The sequence below is a fragment of the Miniopterus schreibersii genome (genome assembly GCF_964146895.1).
Source record: "Miniopterus schreibersii genome assembly, chromosome: 2".
Classification (NCBI taxonomy): Eukaryota; Metazoa; Chordata; class Mammalia; order Chiroptera; family Miniopteridae; genus Miniopterus; species Miniopterus schreibersii.
The window spans coordinates 86272294-86285866 of record NC_138102.1 but is presented as its reverse complement, the minus strand read 5'-3'; the positions used below and the strand labels follow the sequence as shown (position 1 = coordinate 86285866).

Below are 13573 nucleotides of genomic sequence, written 5' to 3'. Positions count from 1 at the left end.
ACAGGCATTTAACAAATATGTGTGAAATGAATAAATGTCAACCACCAAGTTGTAGAACTGCAAATAATACTGTGTTCTAGCCAATCTAAAATCTTTCTTATATATGACATGCAAATAGTTGCCATTTCTTTTCAAATCCAGATCTGCAAAATAATTGTACTGCTTATTCCCTGTTCTATCTTTGAAAAAGAATAACAATATATAGAGAGGCTAAACATCTGGAGAACAACTAAATTTTATAGAGATTAACTGACTTTCTTAGGTATTTTATTGTACGAAGACATGAACTTTATTATGTTTTCCCAATCAGCTTAAAAAATGGGATTCTCCACTATGCAAATATGAATCAGTAATATAATTAAATAACTGAAATCCTTTAAAAATTGTAACGCTTCATGCAGAATGTTGGAAAACTTTCAATTCAATTTCTAAGGATTAAAACTACTTCAGCTTATATAATTTTTGATATAGGTGACCTAGAATAATAAACTTCCTTTCAAATTTTGCTTACTAGGGAACACCAAAAACAAAGTTGTTTTTTCAAAGCCCCTTTTCTGGGTTGTTGTTTTTTTTACTACTTAGAAAAATTTCGCCACACAAATATTTTACTTGAATTTAAACAGTTCACGTGGGTTTAAATCAGCAATGTCTTTGGGATAAAAACAGTCAAGACATAATTAAAACAGGAGAGCCCAAATAATTCACACAAGGGACATTCCTAGAGTATCCAGTTCAGAAGATCAAACAGACTGCACCACTGGGTCCCAAAGCGGTTTTAATATAAAGAAACAAAGACAAAGAGACAGCTAAAATGGGGAGGCAAAGAAACAACCTCCAAATGAAAAACAGGAGGAATCTCATAGCAAGAGCTAAGTGAAATGAAGGCAAGCAATTTATCAGGCACAGAATTCAAAGTAATGGTTATAAGTGTGCTCAAGGAGCTTAGTGAGAACTACAAGAACTTAGTGGAAACTACATCAGCATGAAAAAGAACATAGATACCATGAAAAAGAACCAGTTGGAAATGAAGAATACCATATGCATACATCAAGAATACACTAAAAGGAAATAAAAGTAGGCTGGATGAAGCAGTAGACTGAATTAGCAATTTGCAGAAAAGACAGGAAAACAACACCCATTCAGAGCAACAAAAAGAAATAAGAATTAAAAAACAAACAAAAAATGAGGATAGTTTAAGGGAACACTGGGACATCAAGAAACATAATAATATCCACATCAAGGGGAACCAGAAGGAGAAGAATATGAGCAAAGGACAGAAAACCTGTTTGAAGAAATAATGGCAAAAAAACTTCCTAATCTAGTGAAGGAAAAAGTCACACAAGTGCAGGAAGCATAGAGAGTCCCAATCAACATGAACCCAAAGAGACCCACACCAAGGCACATAATAATTAAAATAGCAAAGGTTAAAGACAAAGAGAGGATCTTAAAGGCAGCAATAGAGAAACAGTTTGTTACCAAAAAGAGTTTCCATAAGGCTGTCAGCAGATATTTCAACACTTCAGGCAGAAAGGAATGAATGACATGAAGTATTCAAAGTAATGAAAAGCAAAGACCTGAAACCAAGACTACTCTAATCTATCCAACAAGAGTACCATTTAAAAATGAAAGTGAAATAAAATTTCCCAGACAAAACAAACAAACAAACAAACACTAAAGGAGTTGATTACCACCAAACCAGCATTTCAAAAAATGGAAAAAATGATGGTTTAAAAAGAAGAATTAGAGAGAGAGAAACGAAAGAAAAAAAATGGCAATAAATAAGTACCTGTCAAAAGCAATCTTAAAAGTAAATGGAGTAAGTGCTCCAATTAAAAGACAAAATGGATAAGAAAACATGACCCATATATATGCTACCTACAAGAGACCCAACTCAGAACAAAAGATTCACACAGAATGAAAGTGAAAGAATGGAAAAAAATATTCTATGCACATGGTAACGAAAAAAAGTTGGGATAGCAATACTAACATCTGACAAAATAGACCTCAAAACAAATGCCATAACAAGAGACAAAGAAGGTCACTACATAATTCTAAAGGGATCAATCCAAGATGAGGACATGACTATTGTAAACATATATGCACCCAATATAGGAGGCACCTAAATATATATTTACAAAAACACAGAAAAAAACTCTTGGTGGACTTCAAGGGAGAGATCAGCAGAACAGGTCATAGTAGGGGACTATAACAACCCACTATCATCACTGGATAGATCTTCCAGACAAAAAAAATCAACAAGGAAAATAAAGACCTTAAATGACACTGTACATCAGATGGATTTAATTGATATTTACAGAAAATTTCATCCCAAAGAAGCAGAATATACATGCTTCTCAAGTACACATGGAGGAGTCTCAAAGATAGACCACATATTAGGACATAAAATAGGTCTTAACAAATTCACGAGGACTAAAATCATACCAAGCACCTATTCGAATCACAATGGCATGAAACTAGAAATAAACTACAATAAAGATACTCAAAAACATTAAAACACACAGAGGCTAAATAGCATGCTATTGAACAAGGAATGGATTGCCAATGAAATCAAGGAAGAAATAAAAGCTTTGTGGAAACAAATTAAAATGAACTCACAACCCAAAACTACTGGACAAAGTAAAAGGAGTTCTGAGAGGGAAGTTCATAGCATTACAAGCCTACTTCGAGAAGCAAGAACAAGATCAAATACATAACCTAACCCTACACCTAAAAGAACTAGAAACAAAACAAACAAACAAACAAACAAAAACAACAAGAAACCCAGGCAAATCAGAGGAAGGAAATAATAAAGATCAGAGCAGAAATAAATGACATTAGAGTCTAAAAAGCAATGCAAAAGATTAAGGAAATCAAAAGCTGGTTCTCTGAAAAGATAAACAAGATGGATGAGCCTTTACCAAGACTCATTAAGAAACAAAAAAAGAGGACCCAAATAAACAAAACTGAAAATGAAAGAGGCAAAGTAACAGCTGATATCACAGAAATAGAAAGGATTGTAAGAAAATATTATGAGCAAACATATGCCAACAAATTGGACAACCTGGGTGAAATGGTCAAATTCCTAGAAACATACAATCTTCCAAAACTCAATCAGGATGAATCAGAAAACCTGAATAGACCACTAACAACTAATGAAATTGAAGAAGTTATAAAAAAAAAAATCCCAGCAAACAAAAGTCCTGGATCAGATGGTTTCACAGGGAAATTTTAGAACTTCCCAACTGGTGTGGCTCAGCAGTTGAGAACTGACCTATAATCTAGGAGATGGAGGTTCGATTCCTGATTGGAACACATGCCTGGGTTATGGGCTCGGTCCCCAGTGGGGGACATGCAGGAGGCAGTCCATGGATGACTTTCTCATCATTGATGTTTCTAACTCTTCCTTTCCTTCCCTCTCTCTGAAATCAATAAAGATATATTAAAAAAACACACCAACTAACACTGATCCTTTCAAAAAATTCAAAAGGAGGGAAGACCTCCAAACTCTTCTTATGAGGCCATCATTACCCTAATTCAAAAAACCAGAAAAAGATACTACAAAGAAATAAAATTATAGGCCAACATCCCTGATGAACATAGATGCTAAAATCTTCAACAAAATATTAGCAAACAGGATCCAGCAATACATTATAAAGATCATACACCATTACTAAGTGGGATTTATTCCAGGAATGCAAGGCTGATATAACATCTGAAAATTAAATGTGAAACATCACATAAACACAATGAAAGATAAAAATCACCTGATCATATCAATAAATGAAGAAAAAAGTATTCAATAAAATCCAGCACCCATTTATGATAAAAATTCTCAGCAATGTGGGAATAGACAGATCATACCGCAACATAATAAAGGCCATATATGACAAACCTACAGCCAATACCATACTCAATAAGCAAAAACTAAAAGCATTTCCCTTAAGATCAGGAACAAGATAGGGATGTCCACTTTCACCACTTTTATTCAACATAGTGCTGGAAGTCCCAGCCACAGAAATCAGACAAGAAGTAAAAATAAAAGGCATCCAAATTGGAAAGAAGGAAGTAAAACTCTCATTATTTGCTGATGACATAATATTGTACATAGAAAAACATAAAGAGTCCACCAAAAATCTACTAGGTCTAATAAATGAATTCTGAAAAGAAGCAGTCTACAAAATTACTATCCAGAACTTGATTGCACTTTTATACACCAATAATAAACTCAGAAAGAGAAACTAAGGAAACACTCCCATTTACTATTGCAACAACAAAAAATAAGGTACCTAGGAAAACTTACCCAAGTAGGTAAAAGACCTGGACCTGGAAAATTACAGGACATTGAAGAAAAAAAGAGAGGAAGATCCAAACAAGTAGAATCACATACCATGTTTATGGATTTGAAAAATTAACATAATTAAAATGTCCATACTACCAAAGCATCCCATAGATTCAATGCAATTCCTATCGAAATACTAATGGCATATTTTACAGATCTAGATCAAGTATTCCAAAAATTTATATGAAACCAAAAAAGATCCCAAATAGTCTCAGCAATCTGGAGAAATAAGAGCAAAGTTGGAGGGATCACAATACCAGATATCAAGCTATACTACAAAGCCACTGTAATCAAGACAGTCTGGTACTGGTACAACAACAGGCATTTAGATCAATGGAACAGAATTGAGAGCCCAAAAATCAACCCACACCTTCATGATCAATTAATTTTTGACAAAGGAGGCAAGTGCGTACAAGGGGGTAAAAACAGTCTCTTCAATAATCGTGTTGGGAAAATTGAATAGGTACATGCAAAAAAATTCAACTAGACCACCAACTTACACCATACACAAGAAAAAAACTCAAACATGAAACCATAATATCCGAGAAGAAAAAATAAGCAGTAAAATCTCAGACATCTCTCAGGGTAATATTTTTCCCAATATATCTCCGAGGGCAAGGGAAACACAGAAGAAAAAAAAACCAAATGGTACTATATCAAACTAAAAAGCTTCTGCACAGCAAAATAAACCATCATCAAAACAAAAAGAGAACACACCGTATGGGAGATCACATTCACTAATGATTCATCTGATAAGGGTTTAATCTCCAAAATATATAAAGAACATTATACAACCCAACACCAGGAAGACAAAAAACCCAATTAAAAAATGGGCAGCCAGGCCGGCATGGCTCAGTGGTTTAGCCTCAACCTATAAACCAGGTAGTCACAGTTCGATTCCCAATCAGGGCACATACCAAGTTGCAGGCTTGATCCCCAGTAGGGGGTGTGCAGGAGGCAGTTGATCAATGATTCTCTCTCATCATTAATGTTTCTCTCTCTCTCTCTTCCTCTCTCTGAAACCAATAAAAAAATATATTTTTTAAAAATGAGCAAAGGACCTGAATAGACACTTCTCCAAAGAGGACATACAGATGGCCAAGAGACATATAAAATAATGCTGAATATCACTAATCATCAGAGAGATGCAAATTAAAACTACAACGAAGAATCACCTCACACCTGTCAGAATAGTTACCATCAACAAATCAACAAACAGCAAGTGCTGGCGAGGGTGTGGAGAAAAGGGAACCCTAGTACACTGCTGGTGAGAACGCAGACTGTGTAGCCACTGTGGAAAAGAGTAGGAGGTTTCCTCAAAAAATTAAAAATGGAAATGCCTTTTGACACAGCAATCCCATTTTTGGGTATACATCCTAAGCATCCTGAAACACTAATCAGAATGCATAAATGCGTTCCTATGTACACAGCTGTGTTATTTACAATAGCCAAGATCTGGAAACAGCCAAGTGCCCATCAGTAGGTGAGTGGATAAGAAAGCTGTGGTACTTTTATACAATGGAATAATACTCAGAAATAAAAAGGAAGGAAATCTTACCCTTTGAGACAGCATGGATGGACCTGAAGATTATTATGCTGAGTGAAATAAACCAGTCAGAGAAAGACAAATAACATAATCTCACTTATATGTGGAATCTAATGAACAAAATAAGTTGACAAACAAAATAAACTGATGAAAATGGATACATAGAATAAACAGACCAACAAATGTCAGAGAAGAATGGGGTAGAGGTTTCTAGATAAAGTTAGGTGAAGGGATTAGCTAAAGAACATATATGCATAGTCCATGGACACAGACAATAATATGGTGTGGGCCAAGATGGGGGGTGGGGTTGGGGCAGGGGCTGGGTGGAGGTGGGCAAAGGGAGGAAAATGGGGGACATCTGCCATAGTGTCAACAATAAAAAATTTAAATTAAAAAAATAAACAATGTCTTCATCATCGAAAGACAAATGAGGGCAAGAAAGGAATTTATGTGACACGTTATCAAATTATCCTATTGCCACTACAGGGAGTATTTACTTTCTTTCAGGGTCAACAAAACTCAAAAAGCCTTGAAAACATGAAAATCCTTCATCTCTAAATTTAAGAGAGAGAGCGGTCTTACTAAGAAAAGTATATATTTAAAAAATAAAACAGCTGACAAACACTGTGGAAGAAAAGGAAACGGTTCTCCACGCCCAAGGTTATATTCTATCACCTAGTTATCTGATCTATATCCATATATATACATATTACACATAAAATGTACATATATTTTTCTTTACAAACCTAATTTATATAACTTGTTTTTGAAATTAAGGCTAGTAAAAATGACTATTGATTTATAAAAAATTCAAAGGTCAAGTAGAATTTTTAGCATAATATCTACAATTAACTCTAAAATGTATCATTTGCCCTCAAGGTCCATCCACGTTGTCACAAATGACAGGATTTCCTTCTTATGGCTGACGTAAAGACCATTGTATGTATGTTTATATGCCACATCTTCTTTATCCATTCATCTGTTGATGGACGCTCAGGTTGTTTCCATGTCTTGGCTATGGTAAGTAATGCTGCAGTGAACATGGGGGTGCATGGATATTTTTGAGTTAGTGTTTTCATTTTCTCCTGATATATATCCAGAAGTGGAAATTGCTGATTATATGGTAGTTCATTTTTAATTTTTTGAGGAACCTTAAGGTTTTTCATAATGGCTGTACCATTTATATTTCCAACAGAGCACAAGGGTTACCTTTACTCCACATCCTTGTCAACAGTTGTTATTTCCTCTTTTTTATAATAACCATGGGAACAGGTACAAGGTGACATCTTGCTGTGGTTTTGTGGTTTTGTTGTTGTTTGTTTTTAAATCCATATATATTTTTTTAATTTCTTATTTATTTTCTGCATTGCACCATGTATATTGACATTCTTCCATATCAATACCTACAGACACTGCTCTCTCTGTTTCTCTCTCTTTATATATAGGGTGTCCTCAAAAATGTATACACACTTTAACAGCTGATAACTCAGTTAATGTTCACTCCTTTTCAGGTTTAACTGATTTGAAATAATGGGTGAAGCCAGACTAAGCTTTTTTGTTGTTGTTGTTTAAAATATTACAAATGTCCCTTTTTCTCCCTAATGACTGATTCCACCCCATCCCATCCCCCTCCCCAGTCCTTCTCCCCACCATTGTCTGTGTCCTTGGGTTGTGCATATATGCATATAAATTCTTTGGTTACACTTTCCCCCTCCACTCATCCACCCTCCTCCATCCCTCTGACATTCGTCAGTCTGATCTATGTTTCCATGTCATTGAATCTACTTATGCTAAGTGAAATAAGCCAGACAGAAAAAGGTAAATACCAATGGACTCAGTTATATGTGAAATCTTAAACAAAACAAACGAAACTAAACTCATAGATACAGATTGCTAGTTGCCAGAGGTGGCAAAGGTAAGAGGGAAGGAGGGTGACAGCAAAATGGGTGAAGGGAATCAAAAGCTATAAACTTCTAATTATGAAATAAATAGATCGTGGGGATGTAATGTACATCATGGTGACTATAGTTAATAATACTGTATTGTATACTGGAAAGTTGCTAAGGGATTAGCTCTTAAAAGTTCTCCTTATAAGAAAAAAATTTTGTACCTATGTATGGTAACCAATGTTAACCAGACTTATTATGGTAACCATTTCAGAATACTGTATATATAAAAATTGAACCATTACATTGCACACCTGTTATGTCAATTATATCTCAATTTAAAAATTTAATAAAAATAAATAAATAATAAAACAAAATGTATCATTTGTAAAACTTTTTAAAATTTCACGGATTATTTTAAGTGAGGAAAAAAGTGTCTTAGAATCTATGAAATACGGTGATGAAAAAAGAGAACATTTTGGAAAGATCTACCTTGGGATTCTAACTGTACCTCATACTAGCTATGTGATCTTAATCTTTCTGAGGCTTAACTAGCTCTTAACCCTTAACTATAAGCTTAGGATAATATAAAGTGTCTGATACACACTATAAATTCAATGAGCACAAGTTATTTGCTTGTAAAATACACCTAGAAACACTTAATTCCTTTCCTTCAGGAAGAAAGCTAAGCACCCCTGCTTAGTTATCCAACATATTTATTAAACATTTATGATTTGCAGGATGTGATTGGAGAGACATACTATGTTCTGGAAGGGAAGACTCGATGCTGTTAGGATGTCTCATTCTCCCCAAAGGAAACAAGGGGTTTAACTCAATTCCAGTCAAAGTCACAGCTGGACTTTTTGTAGTAATTGACAAACTATTCTCAAATTTGTATGGAAAAGTTCCAGTTTTACAATTTTCCCCAAACTCTTCCATCACTCCCTTACTGAAGAGAGGATTGTGTGAATATATAATTCTTTCAAAAGAAAGTAAAATGTCTGGATTTCACGGACTTTCTCTTAGGTCAGCTCTTACAAGAAACAAACTTTAAAATTTTCAAGTTAAGGCAGTTTCACCTTTGTGCCTGAGAAATCTTTTTTGGGGGTGGGGGTGAGGTAGTAAGCAAACAGAATGACTCGCTGGATTATTTCTTGTCTGATTTTTCTCTAGTTGACTATTATAATCTGTGTAATTGAGCAAAAACAAAACAAAACAAAAATCTATAATTAGAAAAATTATCATAATCTACCAAATTTATCATAATCTACCATAAGAACCTAATGCAGAATTTACTATTTAAACACAATGTCACACCTGTTAGGTCTGACTGTACCTCTTGGAGATAAAGATATGCTCCATGTTTTAATCACTCTTCATTTTTAAATTCTCTCCACAAAGTATTTCTTTCAAGATGAATAATTTCCATTTCTAAATGGTCAAATTATTAGTAAGTGGTTTTCCCCCCCAAGTCTAGATTACAAATCAGATTGTGGTAAAATTCTCATATGATAGCTTTTACAGTATTATGTGTTTTATCTCCTATTTTTAAAATTCCTTTATCATTTATTAATTACAAAGCAATATGTGTTTATCATAAAAAATTTGAAAATACAAAAAAGTATAAAAAATTAAGCACAAAATAAGAACTGCTTACCTAGAGATAATCATTGGTAGTATTTTGGTATTTTTTTCTAGTCTTTTTTTTTTAATAAAGACATATACATATACTCAGCATACAAATGTAATATTTGTGTAATATAAGTACTTTTGTATACTGCTGCTTTCTCTTAAAATATATTATGAGTGTTTTACCACGTCACTAAATTTCCCTCAAAAATATAATTCTAGTGGCTGCACAGTTTCTCCCTGAATGAATATACTATGATTTATTGGGCTGAAACTCTATTGTTAGATATTTACAATGTTGCCAAATCCTGTAGGAATCTCTGATGAGCACATGAGGTTAAATAGCTTCTGAGGAAAACAACTGGATCACAAGGCATCAATATTTATAAGAGGTTTTTTTGTGTGTTTTTTACAACTATGTTTACAAGGCAACAGGTACTTTTTATCTATTAATTTTTGTAATCATAATAGCAATGACTATAGAAGTTGTTGGTAAGTGTATAGAACTAATTAAATTTGGCATATTTTAGATCATCTTTTTATTCTTTTCAGTTATGTACGTAGTTTATTTGCCTTCTCTTTTTCTTTTTTTTAATGTTTCTTTATCTTTATTGTTGAGACCATTACAGATGCCCCCCTTTTAATCCCACTGATCCCCTCCACCCCACATCCATCCCACCCCAAGACCCTCCCCACACCAATGTCCACATCCATGGGCCATGCCTAAAAACATACAAGTTCTCTGATTAATCTCTCCCCACTCACATCCCCCTCCCCGCCTTCCCTCTGAGATCCCTCACTTTGTTCCAAGCTTCTATGTTACTGGATCCACTCTGTTCATCAGTTTATTTTGTTTATTATATTTCACATATAAGTGAGATCACCTGGTACTTGTCCTTCTCTGACTGGCTTATTTCACTTAGCATAATACTCTCTAGTTCCCTCCATGCTGTGCCAAAGGCCAAAAGGTCCTTCCTCTTCACAGCCGCATAGTATTCCATGGTGTAAATGTGCCACAGCTTTTTTATCCACTCATTTACTGATGGGCACTTGGGCTGTTTCCAAATCTTAGCTATTGTGAATTGCACTGCTATGAACATAGGGGTGCATAAATTCTTTGCAACTGGTGTTTGAGGTTCCTTAGGATATATGCCCAGAAGTGGGATCACTGGGTCAAATGGCAGGTCAATTTTTAATCTTTTGAGGAAACTCCATACTGCTTTCCATAGTGGATGCACCAGTCTGCATTCCCACCAGCAGTGTACTAGGGTTCCCTTTTCTCCACACCCTCACTAGCACTTGTAGTTTGTTGATTTGTTGATGGTAGCCATTCTGACAGGTATGAAGTGATACCTCATTGTGGTTTTAATTTGCATCTCTCTGATGATTAGTGACTTTGAGCATTTTTTCATATGCCTCTTAGCCATCTGTATGTCCTCTTTGGAGAAGTGTCTATTTAGGTCCATTGCCCATTTTTTAATTGGATTCTTTGTCTTCCTTTTGTTAAGTTGTATGAGTTCCTCATATATTTTGGATATTAACCCTTTATCTGATGTGTCATTGGCAAATATGTTCTCCCATACAGTAGGCTCCCTTTTCATTTTGTTGATGGTTTCCTTTGCTATGCAGCTTTTTATTTTGATGCAGTCCCATTTGTTTATTTTCTCCTTAGACTTTCTTGCCCTAGGAGATGTATCAGCAAACATATTGCTATGACAGATGTCTGAGATTTTACTGCCTATGTTTTCCTCTAGGACTTTTATGGTTTCATGCCTTACATTTAAGTCTTTTATCCATTTTGAATTTACTTTTGTGTATGGTGTAAGTTGGTGGTCCAGTTTCTTTTTTTTGCTATTTATATGAGTTTTAACACATATTAGTTAAAAGCTATTCAAAATATTTATTTAAATTCTACTCCTACCAACGATAGATGATATAGATAGATGATAGATAGATAGATAGATAGATAGATAGATAGATAGATAGATAGATAGATAGATGATAGATAGATAGATAGATGATAGATAGATAGATGATAGATAGATGATGATAGATAGATAGATAGATAGATAGATAGATAGATAGATGATAGATAGATGATGATAGATGATAGATAGATAGATAGATAGATAGATAGATAGATAGATAGATGATAGATAGATAGATAGATAGATAGATAGATAGATAGATAGATAGATAGATAGATGATAGATAGATATCTACTGCTGGTAGGAATGAATATATACATATGTATGTATACATCATATATACATGTATACACATGTACATATATACATATATACATATATACATATATACATATGTACATATGTACATATATACATATATACATATATACATATATATATATATATATATATATATGACACAGTGTATTTCAATGTACCCTTGCAGTTTTGGTATTAATAGTTTTACATGTTATGTTTATTTAATAGTAAAAATATCTCACTTTTGTTTTAATTTGCATTCTTTTGACTACTGGTGATAATGAATTTTTATCATATGTCTGTTACCTTACCTCTCATATTTTATGTCCACTGCTTATTTTTGTGTTGGTATATTTATAATTTTCCCAGTGACTTAAAAGAACTGATATATATTAGAGTGATGATTTTTCTACTGTATATTCCTACCATGTAGTAATATACTATATGACTTAAATATACTTTAACCACTTTCTAAAGTACTCCATCCCATTATTAAGTATAAATTTTAAACATAAACTTTCTTCTATGTTTCATGAATCAATAATTAAAATAATGGTATACACCTGAAACTAATACAAATCATATTGAATGTAAACTGTAATTGCAAAAAATGTTTAATAAAAAAGAAAAAGAAAAATAGAACCCAAAGTGGCTGATAGATAACAACTATAATATGCAGTACTGTCATATTGAATCTGCTCTGAAATACTGTATACGTTTCTACACAATATGTGGAAAGGCCAATCTTATTTTTACTTATCTTAAGTGATGATATAACTGAAGTATTCCATGAAACTGTCTGCTTAAGCTATCTTTTCTTTAAGCTTTATTAAGCTACCTTTCTAACTCAATTTCCCATAGATAAATGTATTTTTAAAATGCAGATTCTTCTTTCAAATTAATTATTCCCCCAAAAATAGTAATTGCCAGTAATACCATAATGAATTTTTTGATCCCTTTTATCCACAATACAAGAAACATTGATACTCAGTACCTACACATGGAGCAGGGATTACTAAAAGAGAAGAACAGATGACTGAAGGCAATTTAAATTATAATATTTCTTAGTATACATACAACTTATATCAAAATTTCACATAATTTAAAAAATAACACATAAATAGGCTTTCAGAGAAAGCTAAGGCTCAACCATTTTATAAACAGAAGTATGTTATAAACCCTACAAATCCTAACATTGGGATCTTTAGTTTCAATATCCAACTTTCTTCTAAAATTTAAATTATTTTACACAAATGACAGTGGAAAGTTTTCCTGGGAAATCAAGTGGGCATAACTTACCACATCCCGGAAGACAACAGCACGAAGCCGATTGATATCAACATCCTGCAGAAGTCTATCAGGGTCCTTAATTGGAGAAAGATTACCTGGAACATTTTCTAATGAATTCTAAAAAAAAAGATAAAGAATTTAAAAAAAATAGTATAATACATAAACTTATATAGTAATGTAATTTCTAATACCTCTAATTTAGGCATTAAATTGCCCATGTTCTTTACCTCCTCATCAATGGATAACATTTAATGATGACAATACTCTATTATAAGACACTTTCTGATCTCCTATATCTTGTCAATTTCCTTTACTAGTTACTCTTTTTTTTTTTTTTTTTTTTTTTATTACCAGAGCTACCAATATAGATTTAGAAAAGTGGGTAAGATTGTGGCAGAAAAAAGACTGATTTTGGACTTTAGAAAATCTGGGCTCTAATCTCTGTTGTGTGACCTTGGGCTTATAAAAAAAAAATTTCTGAGCCTCAATGCCCACCTCTAGTTAGTTAATCTCTTTGAGTCACTGGGTTTCATTTAGCTATCATACTTTTTATAATAAGATATTATTATATTACATTATTATATGAGATTTTTTACGTATAACCATTTCATGAGCTACAAAAAGTTAGACAAGGTAAACTTAAAAAAAATACAAA

General features: G+C 33.4%; 1 protein-coding gene across 1 annotated transcript in view; it reads right to left on the bottom strand.

Annotated features, from left to right (window-relative positions):
- The window catches only part of NBEA (neurobeachin), an 817699-nt gene that overhangs the window by 543721 nt on the left and 260405 nt on the right, over positions 1–13573 (bottom strand). The window contains exon 27 of the mRNA XM_081128332.1: positions 12928–13035. Coding sequence (XP_080984458.1) covers positions 12928–13035 — 108 coding nt within the window. The remainder of the gene's footprint in view (positions 1–12927; positions 13036–13573) is intronic.